Raw genomic sequence first — 18,627 nt, 5'->3', positions numbered from 1 at the left:
AGTATCAAAATGAATCCTATTTCTGTACAAATGTGTCTTCCCTCAATGAATCTTGTTAAAATAGTTAACGATGGACTAGTGAGCAACATCACATCAGAAAGTCGACATAGTTTACATTTATGTGAGCTAACTTTTGCAGTTTCTCATCCTAGTACACAAATTTCAGTGATAATGGTGTATTATGAGTTTTTCATGAGGCTTATCTGCAATTTCGTACAGGGAAGAAAATTATAGCGAGTATATATGAAAAACCTTTATATATATATTCATGTTTTATTTATATAACAAAAAGGTTTAAAAAATAATCATACTGAAACATCCTATTAAAAATGTTTTAAAAACATCAATTTATACCTTGCATGATCCAATGAACTGAAGATGCCCTTGTGACTCCAAGGGTATTTTGAAGGATGAAGTTCAAAGTCTCCTGCTTTTACTGCTTCATTGAGTGTATATCCAAGTCCTGCAATTCCAGCAGTCAAAATACCAGCTGATGCTAGAAACTATTGAAAAAATAACTGTAGAAAATAAAGTTTTGTAAAGGTTTATACAACCATATCTTTATCATTATTACATCTAAAGGAGGATGACTAAAGTTAACGGAAAGTAACACTTAACTATCCTACTAGAATGTATCTTCCCACAAATCCAGACATGGACTCATGCTGAAATCAATTTATGACCATTTAAAATCATTCATTCAAATCAATCCTCCTTGAAGTTGGGTGATTTTTCCTGGGAGAGAGAAGTATTCTACATATGTGCAAGACAACTCTTAGATTTTCTTTTATTGACAATCACTTGCTATGATTGTTGATCTCAACAATGTTGTGATCACCTATACTATCAAGTAATGGGGATGGCTTCCCTGCTTTCCTCTCACTGCAAGAAAACTAATTTTAACTAAGTAATATGCAAGTTTTGTAGAATATAAAGAAGTTGTGAAAAAAGCATTTCAGAGAGAAAACATATGTACATACTGCTGTGCAGAAATTAACTTTTATTTTTCTAAGTCCACAGATGATAACACTGAATTCAACAAATGATCAAACAGGTCTAAAATAAAGACTGGCAAAACCCAATGCTTGAGAAAACTGATTACACATTCAGAGATATAAGCAAGCAACTGCAAGTGTTCATGTTATTATGAACTAAACATGAATTTTTTACTGAAGAGATGCAGTCCACAAGCCTTTACTAATTATGAATGTACACTGTAGACTGGCATGAGCCAAGGCACACAGAACCTAGAATACAGAGTGAAGGAAATTGGTCCCATGGAAAATGAATTAATACATGCTTTTCCAGTCTACCTGATGCACATGGGTATGGAAGAGATGTCTAGAGAACACGTTTACCTGAATGCAGTCCCGATGAAGAAGTGTAGAGGAAAATGTAACAATGCGTAGTAGAGATTAAGTTCACGAGTCTTAGTGACAGAATCATGACTAATAAATCCTAAACACATTCTGGAGTGTGCATGACATAGGCTGTTTCAATTTTATAGTACCTGTAAGCCTTCCAGAACTATACTGCATGCATTACAAGTATCCTACTTTACTTGTTTTTTCAATTTATATAACTTGTATTTATGATTATCAGTTTGGTTTATATAAGTATGCTATGATAAAAACATGCACTACTTTTATATATATAAAGGTAATTTCAAAGACTGATTATTGAAATAAATATTCCAAATTTAGATCTTACAATTATAGTTTGAAATATTAAATTTTTGAATTTCAGCATACAGTCCTCAACTTACGATGGAGTTATGTTCCAATGTCTCCGTCGTAAGTCGATTCTGACGTAAGTCGAAGACTTTTTGTTAATTCTTGATTTGTTTGATTTCTGTTATAATATTTTCATAAATTAGGTTTCTGTTTAACTTAAAACATTTAAAAATGTATAAACTTACATAAACATTTATAAATTATTTATTACCACATATGCTGTACATATAAATACATAAATCCAAATTAAGAAAGGAAAATTTAAGAAAAAAATACATAAACACATTTCAAAAATCACCATTTTTGGTATCTGTTTATTTCAGATTTTTTTTTTCATATTTTTCTTGAAAATTTCGGCAGTTTCAAAATTGGAACTAGCAGCTTCTCCTGTTATTCGTATTATGTAAGTTAAATAGGCTATTAAATCGATGAAACCAACTTTTACTAGCGTTAAATGTATGCTCACTGTATTAATCTTCTTGTTATTTCCTTAAATTGTCAAATAGGCTGCATGCTTTTGTTTGAATCGTAAATAAACTGAGAGGAATAATCTTGTGGATTTGATCATCTATCCATATCATTAAAAGCTTCTCCATTTCATGAATTGGCCCTTCTCTTTTTTTCGTTAAAATTGTACATTTCATATTAACTGCCTCCATTATTCTCGATTTATCTTTTATAATTGTTGAAACAGTTGAATGCGATAGTTTTTCTTCTTGTGCTATTTCACCGACTTTCTTTCCTTTGTCACATGCTTTAATGACCTTCATTTTAACATCTAAACTTAAAGCTTTCCTCGCCTTCTTTTTTATGTTGGAATTTTAATCAGTAGTATTACTTCTCTTACTGGACATGATAGAGTTACGATGAGATACAAAAATTGCAACGAGAGAAACGAGCACTTCGACTGCTGATTAGCAACTAAACTGCCAAAGGATGTAATAAGTTAGAAGTGGGTGAATCATAGCAGTTGCTATTTTGTATTGGTGATAGGCTTTGCTTGTCGACTAATCGCGACGCTGCAATGCTTATACAAAAGTAATGTGATATATGTATGTATATGCTGGCGGCAAAGTTAAATTAGAGAATTTTTAATAATAATTTGGCCGTCGTAAGTGAGAGTCATCGTATGTCGAGGACTACCTGTATTTATAAATTGAAAGTAAAAATCTTCCCTACTGCAGCTCAAAGCATATGAGTTATGATTTTCAAGAAAGTTTTAATGATGAATCATAATAGTGACTTACCTCCAGACTTAAAACGAAAAGTAGAATGCATGCATCATGCACAAAGCAAAAAAACAACTAGGATATTGTCTGTTGGAAAGGACATGTGAAAAAAAATGTCAAAAGTTGTGTTTAATGGAGTTTTTTTTTTGGAAGGAAAATGCAGAAGTGACTTTTTATGTTGTCAGAAGAAACTAACGACTTCAGATTTTTCTGTGCAACTGTTTAAAAAGGACAACTGCATTGTTCTCTTAAAAAATCAGGCTGAATTATGCTATTAGAATTTGTTCAAATAGGGCAAGTTTATTTTCAGAGGAATACACATATTAACAAAGTTGAAGAAATGAAAGTCTTCTGAGTGCTTTCTAATTTTTTGCAAACTGGACACTCAATTATCCACCAAAAAATTTACATATTCCATAACAATTAAGAACTGTTCAGCTAGCTAGTGGGATTTCTATCATGCATTATCTTTCTGGTTTTCGAAAGGATGAAGAGATGTTGGAAAGGGTCCAGAGGCGACTGACTAAGGTAGTTTCTGACCTCTGGAATGTCGAATATGAGGAAAGATTGAGAAGGTGCAATTTACAAAGTCTTGTGGATAGGAGGAAGAGGGGAGATATGATAGAGACCTACAAGTTAGTAAGGGATTGTAATAGGATCAACGTTGGAGAGGTTCTACAGAAAACAGCAGATCAGAGAACGAGAGGTCATCCCTGGAAACTGTATAAAGAGGGTGTGAGTAGGGAAGTGAGAAGCAGGTTTTTTTTGCATGCAGAGTTGTGAATGATTGGAATACTTTGTCTGGGAGTGTGGTGTCAGCAGAGAATTTGAGTGTGTTTAAAGTGCAGTATGATGAGCTGTGTGTGTATGATAAAAGGACCTCCTAGATGAGTTTTTGATTCCATGGGGTCTTGGGTAATAATAATAATAACAAATTTTCATTTCACTATCACAAACGTTTGCCCTTACTGTAATTTTCTAACTCAGCAGTTGAGTTTGAATGTTTAATAAATGTATAATAATGAAATTATCTTAGAAGCAATTATTTAAGGCAGGAGATTTTGTAGTTTATTTTCTTAATGTACTCAATAAAGAGAACAGGAAAGACAAGACCAAAGAAACAGTACTGTTATATATTTTATTTCCATGTCTTTGATGAATTTTAAGTGTATATGTTTGACATAAAAGAAACTCTTTTAGGTAGCATAAATATTTTTAATTCTGACAGATATAAAGTTTGGCATTAACTTTATAAGGATTGAATAGTTTGAATGAGCTGTTTTGTGCCACATGTTATGCTCAGTTGAATTTTATTTATTTTTTATATCGTGAAACAGTATGTTTGAGTTGGGTGCCAAATTTAGCACACAGAGAGAGAGAGAGCTCGACAAATAGACTTGATTATTGTAAATTTTACCAACTGGTAAGAAGCTGAAGGTAGGACAAAATAGTTTTTTTTTTTTAAAAAAGTTTAATAACAAATACCTTTCTAAACAAAATATTTTTGAACTTTAAAAAAATCACAGAAGAATATGTATAACATGAAGGGCCATTCTGGTAACAAAAATTAATGTAACAAATCATATTTTCCAAAAAAAGTGTTTTTACTGTTCTTCCTATTCATATTATATACTGACTTCTGCATCTTGTCATGGTTCTCACACAATGGAAATGTTCTCCAAACTATACAGTACAACTAATCCCCTCATACTCCTACTGAATTATTAAATACATCATTAAAAAATGGGGGAGGGGTGGGGAGTCATAGGCAAGTATATTTTTCATGGCAATTAGGATTTTTCATAATTTGTCCAGCTTTGTATGCATGTGTGTATATACCCACATGATAGAACACATGCAATTTACAGCCATAGCACAAAATGCAAACAGGATTAACCACTATCATAAGCAGTATCGAGTTTCTAAGTAGCCAGGTTACTTGGCTGTCCCTGCACCTAACATGAAAGGATATATATTAATTTAGCTCAGATTATTATAAGGCAGTGAAATATGGGCAATAAACAAACAAAATAAAGAATAAAAACAAGTGAAATGAGATTCATGAAAAGAACTGCAAAATACACATTATTTTACCAAAAAAAGGAACAAAGATAGTTTAAAAAAACTAAAAACAAAATCAATAGAAAAAAAACTAAATAATTATAAACAAAATTGGATAGAACATGTAAACCAAATGGACAACACCCAATATCCTAAACAAATAATAAAATATAAACCACTTGGAAATAGAAAGCCCGGTAGACCTCAAAAAAAGGATACTAGATGGATAATGAAAACCGGAACAGTTCCAATATGGTCTATATCCGTAATTAGCATTATGGAGATAATATATATATTCCCCCCTTTTTTTTATTACATATGTTAAATGTTTTACAAATATTTTTAGTATTAGTGTGAGGAATCAATTCTCTTAATTACTGTTGGGATTCAAAGATGAGAATCCATAGCCCAAGGTAATCCAATAAACTCCTCTATTTTTACAATAATGCTGACACACTATAGCGGTCAGCATAACACCTGACAAAAAATTTAAAAATAAAAAAATCCCTGGAATGCAGAATTAAGGCACAGCTGAGTCTGCAATCTTCATTAGTGAAACAATGTTCTAGAGGGGGGGGGGGGATTGGTAAACCCAATACCACCAGCTTTCTACCAGAAATTAGAATTCTTCCATGATGCAGTAAAACTATTACTACAGACACAGGCAGAAGCAGTTATTAATTAATCTCAATAAAGAATAATTTAATTTATATCTGCAGTGTCTCATGACATATTTGGCAGGATTATGTATAACTGGTTTTACAAAAAAATTCAACAGTTGAATTTCCTATCCTATTACAAAATCTAGATGTACTAAGATTATGTGGAAGAACACTATGCTGGCAACAGCAATGAAGATATATTCATACCAATAATTTAATAAATACTGACTGATGCGGCATTGCAATTCAAAAGTTGGCAATTCCTTGTTCAGCCAACATATGCTGCATCAATCACAGCACAAGAGCAAACATTCAAAAGTTATCAGCGTACAATCAAGATGGACTGCTTCTGTTATGACTAGTTGCATATAATCACATGAAGAGTTTGGATGGAAAAGAATTTGTGCTTTCAACTAGAAGAAAATCTGAAGGGTAGGTACAAACACTAGTTTAACACAGATGTGATCATTATGTATATCGCATCTCCTTTATTATAAATAATATATTTATATCATATACAAGTTTATCTGTACACATTTTTTTTCTTAGTAATTACATGGGTTAATATTTTTTCATCTCATATGCTATTTGCTTCCAATGCATATGATCATACTTTCATCAGCCATAAGTACAAAGCATAGCAAACTGAAAAATAACACTGGCTAACAAAAACAAAAAAATTTTTTCTGCTGATTATGATCTGACACTTGTTTTTTACTAATTTGGGTGCGCTGATTTCAAATATCAAACCCATTTTTCTCTATCACATCAAGTTTTTCCTCTATGGCATTTTCTTTTTGCTAATTTGTAAGTTTTTGATAGTTTTAAGGAGGCAGTACTATTTAGAGGATCAAAAAAATCGATTTTTTAATATTATTTTCTAAAAGTATGTACTTTTAAAAATCTGTTCCTAACTTTTTATCAAGACATTCGAAAAATTCCCGAAGATATAGCCTATTATTCAAAGCAACGTGCAGATCAGAATCGGAGCGCTCACCGCTTTCGCTTGTTAGTAAACGAATAAATGCGTAAGAACCTGCAACGGTACGTACTGGCGCTTTGAATGTGAGAGAGGCCGATAACCGACCTAATACATTTAGGTGATGAAAAGTAGGCGATGACAACTGCCTAAAACAAATGAATGCTATATGCGTCATAGCGGACAAAGAACGATCGAAATCAGTCAATCGTTAATCGATCGTGAAAGTATGATGAGCGCTTATAACGTTTCAATAAAGTCTCTGGTTTTTTTTGCCTTGTTAATTGCATGTTAGTCGGCAGTGAAGAAAATACATCATGTCTACTACTCGAAAATGTGTCAATAGTGTAGATTCCTTCTGCTACATTTGTGGCAGCTTTACTGTTCCTAGTCAAAGGACAAATATCACTGATTTCGTTAAGAAAGTGTACTTTGCATACTTTGACGTAAAACTTGCAGATCAGGACAATTCATGGGCTCCAAATAAAGTGTGTAAGTCATGTGCAGAAAATTTACGACAGTGGAGCAAGGGAAAATGCCAAAAATTAGCTTTTGGCATTCCAATGATTTGGCACGAACCGAAAAATCACATAGATGATTGCTATTTTTGTTTAGTTCAGACTTCTGGTTATAATAAGAAGAATAAGAAAAAAATTGTGTATCCAAATCTCGACTCAGCAATTCGACCAGTTGCTCATTCCAATGAAATAGCTGTGCCAATTTATAAAGGACTTCCTTTACTTGAGAACGAGCATGATCGGGATATGCCAGATGTTTTTGAGGAGCAAGACCCGGATATTGATTTAGACAATGAAAATTTAATTTCTAGTTCTGGACTGCAACGTTTTACTCAAGCGGAATTGAATGACTTAGTAAGAGATTTTGGCCTATCAAAGGAATCATCGGAATTGTTAGCTTCAAGATAAAATGAAAAAAACTTGCTGGAGCAAGATACGAAGATAACTTTTTATCGTAGCAGGGAAAGTAATCTTGTACAATATCTTAAACACGAGTGTGGGTTTGTTTACTGTAACAATGAGTCAGGTTTACTAACTGAAATGAGTGTTGTATAATATCATCCAAATGAGTGGCGTTTATTTATCGACAGTTCAAGCAGAAGTCTCAAGTGTGTTTTATTACACAATGGGAATGTATATGGTTCAATTCCTATTGGCTATTCAGTCCACTTAAAGGAAACATATGAGGACATTAAAAAGGTTCTGAAGTTATTAAAATATACAGACCATAACTGGATCATCTGTGCGGATCTTAAAATGGTGAACTTTTTACTTGGCTTTCAAAGAGGATATACAAAGTTTCCATATTTTCTATGCTTCTGGGATAGTCGAGCTAGAAACCAACACTGGAGTCAGAAACATTGGCTTCTTAGAATATCCTTAAAATGTTGGAGAACAGAATGTTATAAATCAACCTTTAATCGACAGAGAAAAAATCATTTTTCCACCTCTGCACATCAAACTAGGTCTTATGAAGCATTATGTTAAAGGTTTAAATTTACAAGGTGACTGCTTCCAATACATATGTGAAAAATTTCCATGACTTAGTTATGAAAAAATTAAAGCCGATGTATTTGATGGACCACAAATTAGAACTTTAATGAGAGACCCAAATTTCATCAACTCTATGAACAAAATTGAGAAAGAGGCCTGGACTTCATTTACGATGGTTGCGAATAATTTTCTTGGAAACAAAAAAGCGTGCAATTACAAAGATCTAGTGGAAACAATGCTTGAAAATTTCCAGCACCTAGGTTGCAACATGAGCATAAAGCTTAATTTCCTGTACAGTCATCTTGATAGATTTCCCGAGAATTTAGGTGCTGTAAACGATGAACAAGGCGAAAGATTTCATCAAGACTTAAAAACTATGGAAGATCGGTACCAAGGAAGATGGGATTCTCACATGATGGCTGACTACTGTCAGAGTATTCAAAGGGATTGTCAAAACAGAACACACAGCAGAAATTGCTACAAACAAAAATGTATTCCCTGAAACTCATGTGTAAGTAAAATTGTTATTTTTTATAAATATTCTTGTAATTTTTAATGAATATTGTTAAGTAGTTATGTATCTAATTATCGGCCTCTCTCGTGTTCAAAGCGCCAGTACGTGCTGTTGCAGGTTCTTATGCATTTATTCATTTACTAACAAGCGAGAGCGGTGAGTGCTCCAATTCTGATCTGCGCACCGCTTTGAATAATAGACTATATCTTCGGGAATTTTTTGAATGTCTTGATAAAAAGTTAGGAACAGATTTTTAAAAGTACATACTTTCAGAAAATAATATTAAAAAATCGATTTTTTTGATCCTTTAAATAGTACTGCCTCCTTAAAACTATCAAAAACTTACAAATTAGCAAAAAGAAAATGCCATAGAGGAAAAACCTGACGTGATAGAGTAAAATGGGTTTGATATTTGAAATCAGCGCACCCAAATTAGTAAAAAACAAGTCTCATATAAAAGTAAGCAAAAATTGTGTTGGACTGTATAATGCTTAGTGTATGGTAATTCATTTTATTGTGTTCAAAATCTCTAATTTTTTTCTCAAAAAATGCCAGAATGAAAATACTAAAAAGCACTTTTATGAAAGGCAAAAAAATTGATTCAAAAATCATTAAGATTTGAAAACTAAATTTTAAAAAAATGCCAGATAGTTTGGCTAGTACTCTAATATATAAAACATGGATGGCAAGTGCAATAACATAATTCACTACGAGTAAATTTCATAGTACAATAGTACATTTTGTTGTACTATTGTACACTGTAAAAGTATAATGCATGTAAAACCACAATATCACCAGTAATTACACTACACTATATTATCAAACAATACCAATCCATTTCATTTTAAATTGTTTCTTCAAAAATGTAAACACTAATGTTCAAAAAATTTTCTAGGTTATCTGAATATGAAATCATAAGAGGTTCTGTTTTCTATATTGTCATGTAACCTCATCACATTGAGAATCATTGTCATGCCACAAAGTTGGTATTTTTGAATGATCTATCTACAGTTAGCCCCCCCCAAATCAAGTTGCTATTTAGGATATCATGAATTTGATGGATCTGTATAACAGAATTTACTGTTTATAACCTAATTAACAGTAATCTCTATTTTACTACCATGAAATCTTTGGATAGTCTAGTCCAATTTCTATTTTCAATATATATTTTGATCTGGAAAAAAAAAAAAAAAAAAAAAAAAAAAAAAAAAATCAGCTAACGCCTTTTTATTCCCATATACGGGGAGTAGGCGAGGCCATTTAGCCCTATCTAACTTTTGGAGACTGAGTGGGCAGTTCAATCTCCACTGGCACCAATCAGAGATAGATGGCCCAAGGCTATCACTAATTAAGCGGTACACAGTGAAGAGAGACGGCTCAAATATGCCGCCATCTCGTGGTCCCTAACCCTAACACAATATATTTAATGTCTGAAATAATGTGGGTTCTACGGTCGATTTTCTTGAGTTTACAGGAAAAAACCCGCTTGCCCGTGCCAGAGATCGACTAATTCGGGAACCGGTCGAAAAAAGGGTTAGAAAAATTTCCTCTAGTCACCGACTAGACTCGAAACCAAGTCTTCCATCGTGCGGCCAAGCGCCGTGGTGTGCAAACTACACATCCACTGAGCTACACAGGCTCTTATATTTTGATCTTAGTGATTGAAATGCTATCACTAAAATTACTCAAATAAAATTTTTACATAGTCAATTGTAAAATATAGTTTTTATTATATTACTTCTTTTACAAAGTGGGATTTATTTAAATTAGGTTTCTTCTAGAAAATGAACATTTAAAAGTTCTTTTCGAAGTACTATTTCACTAATTCAAAGAGAATATGATTATTTTAATACTCAGTCTGCTTGCTTTGGATATGAGTAATTTTCGGTGAATGAACTAGGAAATGTGTATGCTTACATCAAAATGGATAATTCATTGACGTCAATGGAATATCTTTCCTTTTCCTAGCACAAGTAAATCTCAGTATGTTGATATAAGTTATGAAAAAGAAGCTATATACTGAAATATTTTCTTTCTTTTAAGAAAGATATAGGATATACTGAAATGTGATGTACCAATTGATATCCAGAAGTTCTTGAATTAAAATTTCTAAAATATGCTGTACGAATGACCTTCATGCTTTGAGCCATTACCAAAATCAAGAAAAACTTACAGAGAAAAACTTTCAAAGTTAACAATGCATCTGCAGAAGTTGTCATACCTCAAACTTAACTACAAGGTGAGCACATCTCCCATGTTAGTACAATGGAAACTCAGTAGAGCAAATGCACTTAGTTCACCAATCTGGATCAATAACTATTGTTCTGAGATAGTTTTGAGGAGTTTAATATGAAACCATTACCTTTAATTTATTCATGACATTATTAATACCATGAATTCATGGTATTCTCTCTACATTAAGGTACAATTCTTTCTCAAGAGCTTCCCTCTCTATATTCCCTTTCAGAACCATAATCTTTGTCTTGCTAGGATTGAGCCGAATTCCTCTGTTCTTACTGATCTTATTAACTTTGTCAATGATTTGTGTTCTAATTCTTCCTTGTCATTACAAAGGAGTACTGTATCACCAGCAGACCTCAGATTACTGATCAACCCACCACCTATCATAATTCCTGTCCTAAGTTCATCCAATGCTATGCGCATGATGTATTCAGAGTAGCCAGCACACTCCTTGCCAGAGGATGCCTAATCTTAATCTTGCTTTTTTGACCTTCTGTGACTAAATATTTCCTTACCTTATTATGCATCACTCATCTGCTATTTCCAATATTTCCTCAATTCTGAAAATCACCGATTCCTTTGGCTTATCACTGAAGCTGAATTTCCTACAATTTAGCTATCCTAACAACCACCTTCCTTGGAAATTTTAACTTGAATGATTCCAAATGACTCCCTTTTTCCGATTCTGCTAACCAATCTGGAAGAGATAGTATTAACTATAAGCAATGACTTAAAGCAAAATGTCTATTCAACCATTATGTCTGGCAAATCCTCTCCACACACCTAACATTCTGGATTGCCAACTTATGGTCTGACTTCCTTTTCTTGCAATTTGTAATTCTGATTTCCAGTTTTTCCTCAGTCATTCAATACATGGTGGAAGGGGTTTTTGCTTCAGATTTAATGCAAGTATTTCTCAGGACTCTGTTATTTCAGCCACCCTCAGGTGAAATAACAGATGAAATAACAGAGATATAACATAATAATAACAAATGACCTGCTATCACTGACCTCAAACCCTATCCACAGTTTTGCTGCTGATAGCACTCTCCACTGATCCTAGCCATATAACAAACCTTACAATTTCAAGAATTTCCAACTTCAAGGCCTACAGTAAGTGCCCTGGAAAGGGATCTCCACAGAATTCTACAGTGGAACAATAACAACCTATCACCTTCAGTGCTTCCCAAACACATCTGACAATGCTGAACTTAACTGCCAAGCTCAGATCTCTTTTCTTGGACTGACTTACTCCTAGCCTTTCCTGACATAATCACATCACTTCTATAGCATCCAAAACTTCAGATACTTGGAATCTTCTTTTGCTCAAGATGTTACTTTTCATTTACTTTCCAGTTACTTACTCTATACAAATGCAAAATCTATCTAACTTTGGAATACCTGCTCTCACATTTGGATTGGTGCACCTAAGAACTCTCTAAATATTGTTTATGCTGTTCAGAAGAGAGTAGTTTGGTTGAATAACTCTCTCTTCTCTCTTCTTTCAAATATTTCTCATGGGTATTGTTCAGTAAAACTAGCATCCACTATGCCTCCCCATCTCTGCTCAACCTAATGCAACATGAGCAACAGCTGCCCAATGTACTGTTACAGTTGAACTGTTGACTATGACCTCCAGAGTTTCAAGAGGAATATCAAGTGATTACTTTGCTCTTGACCTTAACCCACATTTGGCATCCACTTGCTACAGGCTTCATAGCCACTTGTATAAGGGAGTGATAAAAAAATGAATAAAAATTAAAATAAAATTTAGGATGCCAACAATATTCTTCTCTTCTTCTTCTTTTAGTAGCAGAAACTTCTTCTTCTTTTAGTAGCAGAAACTTTCCTTCCACTCACTTCTGTTCTGAGCCTTCTCTTTCAAGGTTGTGTACCTGTCTCCATTCAGCATGTCATCTAGCATTGTTTTCTTTACTCTTCCTCTGGGTCTTTTTCTGTCTATTTTTTCTTCAATGACATCTCTGATGATTCCATTCCCTCTCAGAATATGTCCGATCCTGTTTCACTCTTCTTTTTATCCTCCTTAACAGACTTCTTTCTTCTTCTACTCTTTTTAAGACTCTTCATTAGTTATTTTATCTGTCCAATTGATTTTTTCCATCCTTCTCCAAATCCACATCTCAAAGCTCTCCAAAATCTTAATTTCTTCAATGTCCAAGTTTCAGATGCATAGAGAGCAACACTCCACACATAACATTTTATTAGTATTTTCTTTAGGTTTCTATCCATTTTACTTCTGAATAAATTCCACTTTCTTTTAAAGGCATCCTTCCCATCACTATTCTTGCTTTTATGTCACTTTTACATCTTCCATCACTGCTAATAACACTTCCTAGATAATTAAATGTCTTTACTTGATTCAATTTTTCCCCATTTATTCTGATATCCATATTTGCCTCTTTCCTTGCTATTTTCATCACCTTTGTTTTTCTGATGTTAATTTTAATTCCATAAATGATACAGGATTTCAGTAATCTGTTCAACAGATGTTGCAGTCCTGTTTCAGTGTTTGATAGTAATGCCTTATCATCTGCGTATCTTATTGCAAATATCTGTCTACCTCCAATCTTTATTCCTTCTTCCGAATTCTCCAGTGCTTCTTTTAACATTGCTTTGGAATGCATATTGAACAAAATTGGTGATAGAGAACAGCCTTGTCTTACTCCTCGTCCAATGATACCTGGTTCTGTTGTACCATATACGTCTCTCACCATGGCAGTTTGTCCCATATATAGCGAGATAATTAGCCTTCTGTCTTTCCAATCTATACCAATCTTTTCCATTACTTCCACCATCTTATCCCATTTTAAATAGTCAAAAGCTTTCTCAAAATCTATATAACAGATGTTAACTTCTTTATTCACTTCTAGACTTCTTTCACTTACTATTCTTAACAGTCCAATCGCATCTCTTGTTTCCCTACTCCTTCCTGAAACCAAACTGATCTTCTCCAAGAAATTCTTCCACTTTAGATGCAATTCTTCATGTTAAGATTCTCATAAGTATTTTTGATGTATGGGAAATGAGACTTATTGTTCTAAAATCTTATAAAGAATATTATGAAGTACTAAATCCCTACTGTGTAGAGAAGTATATGTAATGCTATAAAAATACATGAAGTAGGTTTTATAAATCTGGAAGGGAAAAACTAGCTAATCAATCCCAAACAATGTCAACTACTGTATTTTCCGATGTACAAGATGCTCCTATGTATAAGACGCACCCAAGAAATTTAATACAATTTTATGGAAAAAACCTAAACTTTAAAGTATGATTTTAAAAAAAAATGGATAAAATAATAGGTAATTTTTAATAGTAAACTGACCTTTCAGAAACCTGCAAAACCCATGTCACTGTCATCTGACTCTTCTCTATCATCATTCATTTCTTATAATATAGAAATAATTTTGTCTTCATATTCTTTTGGCATTTTTTGACTGATTTTTGTTTTTGTATGCATACAAAGTCCACGGCGTTTCATGAAACGGTAACACCATGATGCACCACCTTTAAAATCTTCAATGTTAGGCTCACCTGCAATTTGTAACTTGAAGTATATGAATGTTGCCTGTTTTTTTTTCCATCACTAAAATCTACGGGGAAATATCAAACTGAACACAAAATATCTCAACACATCAACTCAATACTGATAAACATCGGTAACTGATTACTCGGATAAGATATTATGAAACTTGTATAGGGGCTCCCCGTTCTTAGCCAATGACGCGCTAGAAGTCACGTGAAGGTCATGCATCAATTTGATTGCACCATTAACCGCCTACAAAGATCTTGGAACATAAAAGGGAGTGCATATGACTTTGAAAAGAGGAAACAATCTTTACCTTCATTATATAATACGCACCCCATTTTTAAGATAAATTTTTAAGGTAAAAAAGTGCATCATATACACCGGAAAATACGGTAACTCAGTGATAGAGGTTTAAAAAACCAGTAGCCAGTGAGCTCTATGCTATCAACTGCTGTGGTCCAACACTATTATTAATCAAGTTTATTTCTTTTTCTCTACTGTACTGTTGGCCCATGTTTATTTTTGATCAAGCTACATCTATTCTTTAATTATTTTTAATTTTTTTTTAAAATCATTTTTATTTTTATGCAAAACCAGTAAGCATTTCCAGCAATGCATAAACTAGACTAAACTAAACTAGCCAATATCTTTACAACCATGTTACTAAATGTCAGTAAAAAAATAATGTAACATTATTGCTGTTAACACTATTTGGATTTTTAATATTACTAAATGTAGTAGGTACTAATGACTTAACTAGCGATAAGTTCAGCACGAGAGGACATGAAATTGTTGTTGGAAGAGGCAAGTGTGAGATAGTGAAAATCATCAGTATATTATCTTGATATGATGTGAATTAAGAAGCTATCATGCCAAACGATTCAATGCATAGGCTGTGTGTAGAAGGAATGGATGAGAGTTTCTGGGTGTGTGGAGTGTTTGAGGGAAGATTGGATTTGTATAAGAGGGATGGCCTAAACCTGAATGTGTTTGGTATCAGGAGTCTTGAAAAACTAAAAATTGCTATGAGACTAACACAGAGAGTCAGGGAAACTAAATTATAAAGGGATGGATAGTGAGAATATGAGTGTAAGAGCGACAATGTTATATAACTGTGTTAATGATAAGAATTGGCTTTATTATTATTATTACGCGCAATTCCAGGGAGTCATTAGACTCATCGAGGGAGGCCCCAAATCATATTCATCGCAACTATTCGACATTCATACAGTATCTATCATACCTCGCCTTAAACTCATTCACCGTCACAGCATCCACCACAGACTCTGGGAGCGCATTCCACTCATTCACCACTCTAAAAGTAAAGAACCCAGCTCTAACACCTTTACTAACCACACTTTTGCCCAGTTTCCATGGATGTCCCCTAGTCCTCCCACAACCAGCCCTGTTCTCAAAAATATCTTCTGAATTAATTTTATAGAAACCCTTCAGTATTTTGAATGTCTCAATCACATCTCCCCTCCTCCACCTATCAACCAATTTTTGCACCCCACAAATCCTCAACCTGTTCTCATAAGGTTCATTCCACAGACCTGCTATCATCTTGGTCACTCGCTTCTGGATCCTCTCCACCTCCTCCCCATCAAGAAGAAACCTAGGTGACCAAATCTGAGCACAGTAGTCGAGATGGGGTCTTATCAAGGCTCGATACAGAGGAACAATAACCTGCTTGTCTCTGCTTGTCAATGTATTCTTCAGCAACCAAGTGACTTGATGAGCTGATTTGGCCACTTTTGCAATGTGTCCCCTAAACTTCAACTCCTTATCCACCAACACTCCTAAATCTTGTGCCTCATCAATTTCCTGGAGTATAGTTCCACCAATGTAGTAAACTGCTGCTAATCTTTTCACCCCAAAATATATAACCTTACATTTTGCCACATTAAATTGACACCCATTCTCCTTAGCACAGACCTCCAATCTATCCAAATCATCTTGCAAAATTTTGACGTCATCTGCATTCACTATTGCCTTACCCAACTTTGATCATTTGCAAACAAATGAACTGTTCCTCTCAGATCCTTTCCTATATCGTTAATGAACAAATTAAACAGCAGTGGGCCAAGAACCGCTCCTTGTGGCACACCACTAGTGACAGGCCGTCTTGTGGACTCTACCCTGAATAAACCACTCTCTGATATCTCTCCGTCAACCACCCTCCTATCCATCTCACCAACCCTATATCCATCCCCATATGCTGGAATTTATTGATTAGAATTCCATGTGGTATTCTAATTTACTTACCCTTATTCAGTTCAGCCGTCACTGTGTTATAATACGTGAGCAAGTTACTGAGGCATGACCTACCCTTCACAAAACCATGCTGTCCCCGATACAGTATCCCATTTTCTTCTATCCAATCTTGTATTTTCCTCTTGACTATTTTCTCCAAGACCTTGATAATGATTCCTGTTATGCTGATTGGCCGGTAATTTTCAACAGCAGCCTTGAAACCGCCTTTATAGTGCAGAACTATTTTCCCCTCTTTCCACCCCCTTGGGACTGACCCAGACCCAAGGCTCAAATTAAACAAAATGGTCAAGGGCACTGACAATTCTTTAGCTGCTTCACGTACGACACGAGCTGGTATTCCATCCAATCCCACAGATGTATTGACATTGAGGTTTTGTAATAGACTAGTTACTTCTACTTCATTCATCACAATTCCAGTATAAGCTGTTGGTTCTTCCATTCCTGCAAAGTCACCACCTGGATGATATACTCTTGCAAAGTGCTCGCTCAGTAATTCTACTATATCGACTGATTCAGTTACCTCCCTACCCTCAGCATTTTTTAAGATCATTCTACCATGAACATTTTTCCTTTTACTTGCAACATATTGAAAAAACTGTTTGGGATTCTCTTTAGCCTGCATGGCCAATTTTCTTCCGTAATCCACTTTTGCTTTTCTTGCCAGCCTTGTTACCATCCTGGCCTGAGCTTTATACTGCTCCTGCACCTGCTGGTCACCTTTCTCCTTAAATTCCCTCCACAATTGTTTCTTTTTTTGCAGCTCAAGCTTAATAGTGTTAGTCATCCATTTAACCCCTACTTGATTTATTATTCGGACTTCATGCAAACACTTCTTAACTACCTCCCATGCACTATCAACATCCAGCCCTTGCAGTTTTACATGCCATGGCACTGAGCCAAGCACACACCTAAGCTTGTCATACTTACCAGCCTGGTAATTCCACATGTACCCTGTCTTAATTGTAAATTCCACTCCTTTAGCCACCTCCCAGGTCATGACCTTATGGTCACTCTCACCAATTGGTGGCAACATGATCATGTTTGTTACAGCCACATTCTCAGTTGCAATTACTAGGTCAAGCACTCTCTGCCCCCTGGTATTTTCCACTACATGCTGCCGCAGATAGTTGTCCCTTAATAACCGCATAAAATCCAATTCCTTCCTCCCATGTGCCCTCTCCTCTTTCCAGTCAATGTTACCATAATTGAAATCACCCATAATAATTACCCTCCTTCCACTCATTTCTTCTATTTGCCTATGCATACTATTCCCACCATCTATTCCATCACCATTTTATCATGGAGAAGTTGATGAGGAGAGAAAGATTTTGACTTTGTGTTTGTCTGGTTTGGACCCATCAAAGTAGAATGCAGATAAGAGTATACAGAAGAACATGCAGGTAGATTATTATGTCTATACAAGAATGCTAGGAGTATAACTAACTAGTATTGAGCAAGGGTACAGTATTTTTAGGAAAGATAAAGAGAGAATAGGAGAGGAGGGACATGCTGCTAATGATATCAGATGACTTGAATCTACTTAGAGTTGAGATCTATGATTGTAGTACTACTAACAGTATTTCATGTGGCAGTGAGTTTGAAGCCATCTAGTGTGAAGTGGAATCTAACAAGATCAATTACATAGTGGGGTGTTGTTACAGACATGGTGGATCGGGTGCTGGTGATGAAAAAATGCATCACCAAATAGAAAAGATGAGTACAAAAAAAAGTAATAATGAGAGAATTATCCTGACTGGATAGCAACAGAATCTCATGGGAAGAATAAAAATGAATTTATTGGGCTGTTGCATGACAACTTCCTCAGGCAGCATGTGACAGAAGGAACTCGAGGTCAAAGAGTGTTCGATTTGAT

General features: G+C 34.6%; 1 protein-coding gene across 1 annotated transcript in view; it reads right to left on the bottom strand.

Moving 5' to 3' along the window:
* Nucleotides 1-18,627, bottom strand: part of Cyt-c1 (Cytochrome c1) — a 149,104-nt gene that overhangs the window by 81,747 nt on the left and 48,730 nt on the right. The window contains exon 3 of the mRNA XM_090407947.1: nt 355-503. Within this exon, the coding sequence (XP_090264073.1) occupies nt 355-503 (149 nt within the window). The remainder of the gene's footprint in view (nt 1-354; nt 504-18,627) is intronic.

Source organism: Typopeltis vanoorti, chromosome 18 (assembly GCF_054136105.1).
Source record: "Typopeltis vanoorti isolate ZY-2024b chromosome 18, IOZ_Tvanoo_1.0, whole genome shotgun sequence".
Taxonomy (NCBI): Eukaryota; Metazoa; Arthropoda; class Arachnida; order Uropygi; family Thelyphonidae; genus Typopeltis; species Typopeltis vanoorti.
The sequence above is the reverse complement of the archived record's forward strand: the minus strand, read 5'-3'. Positions and strand labels throughout refer to the sequence as shown.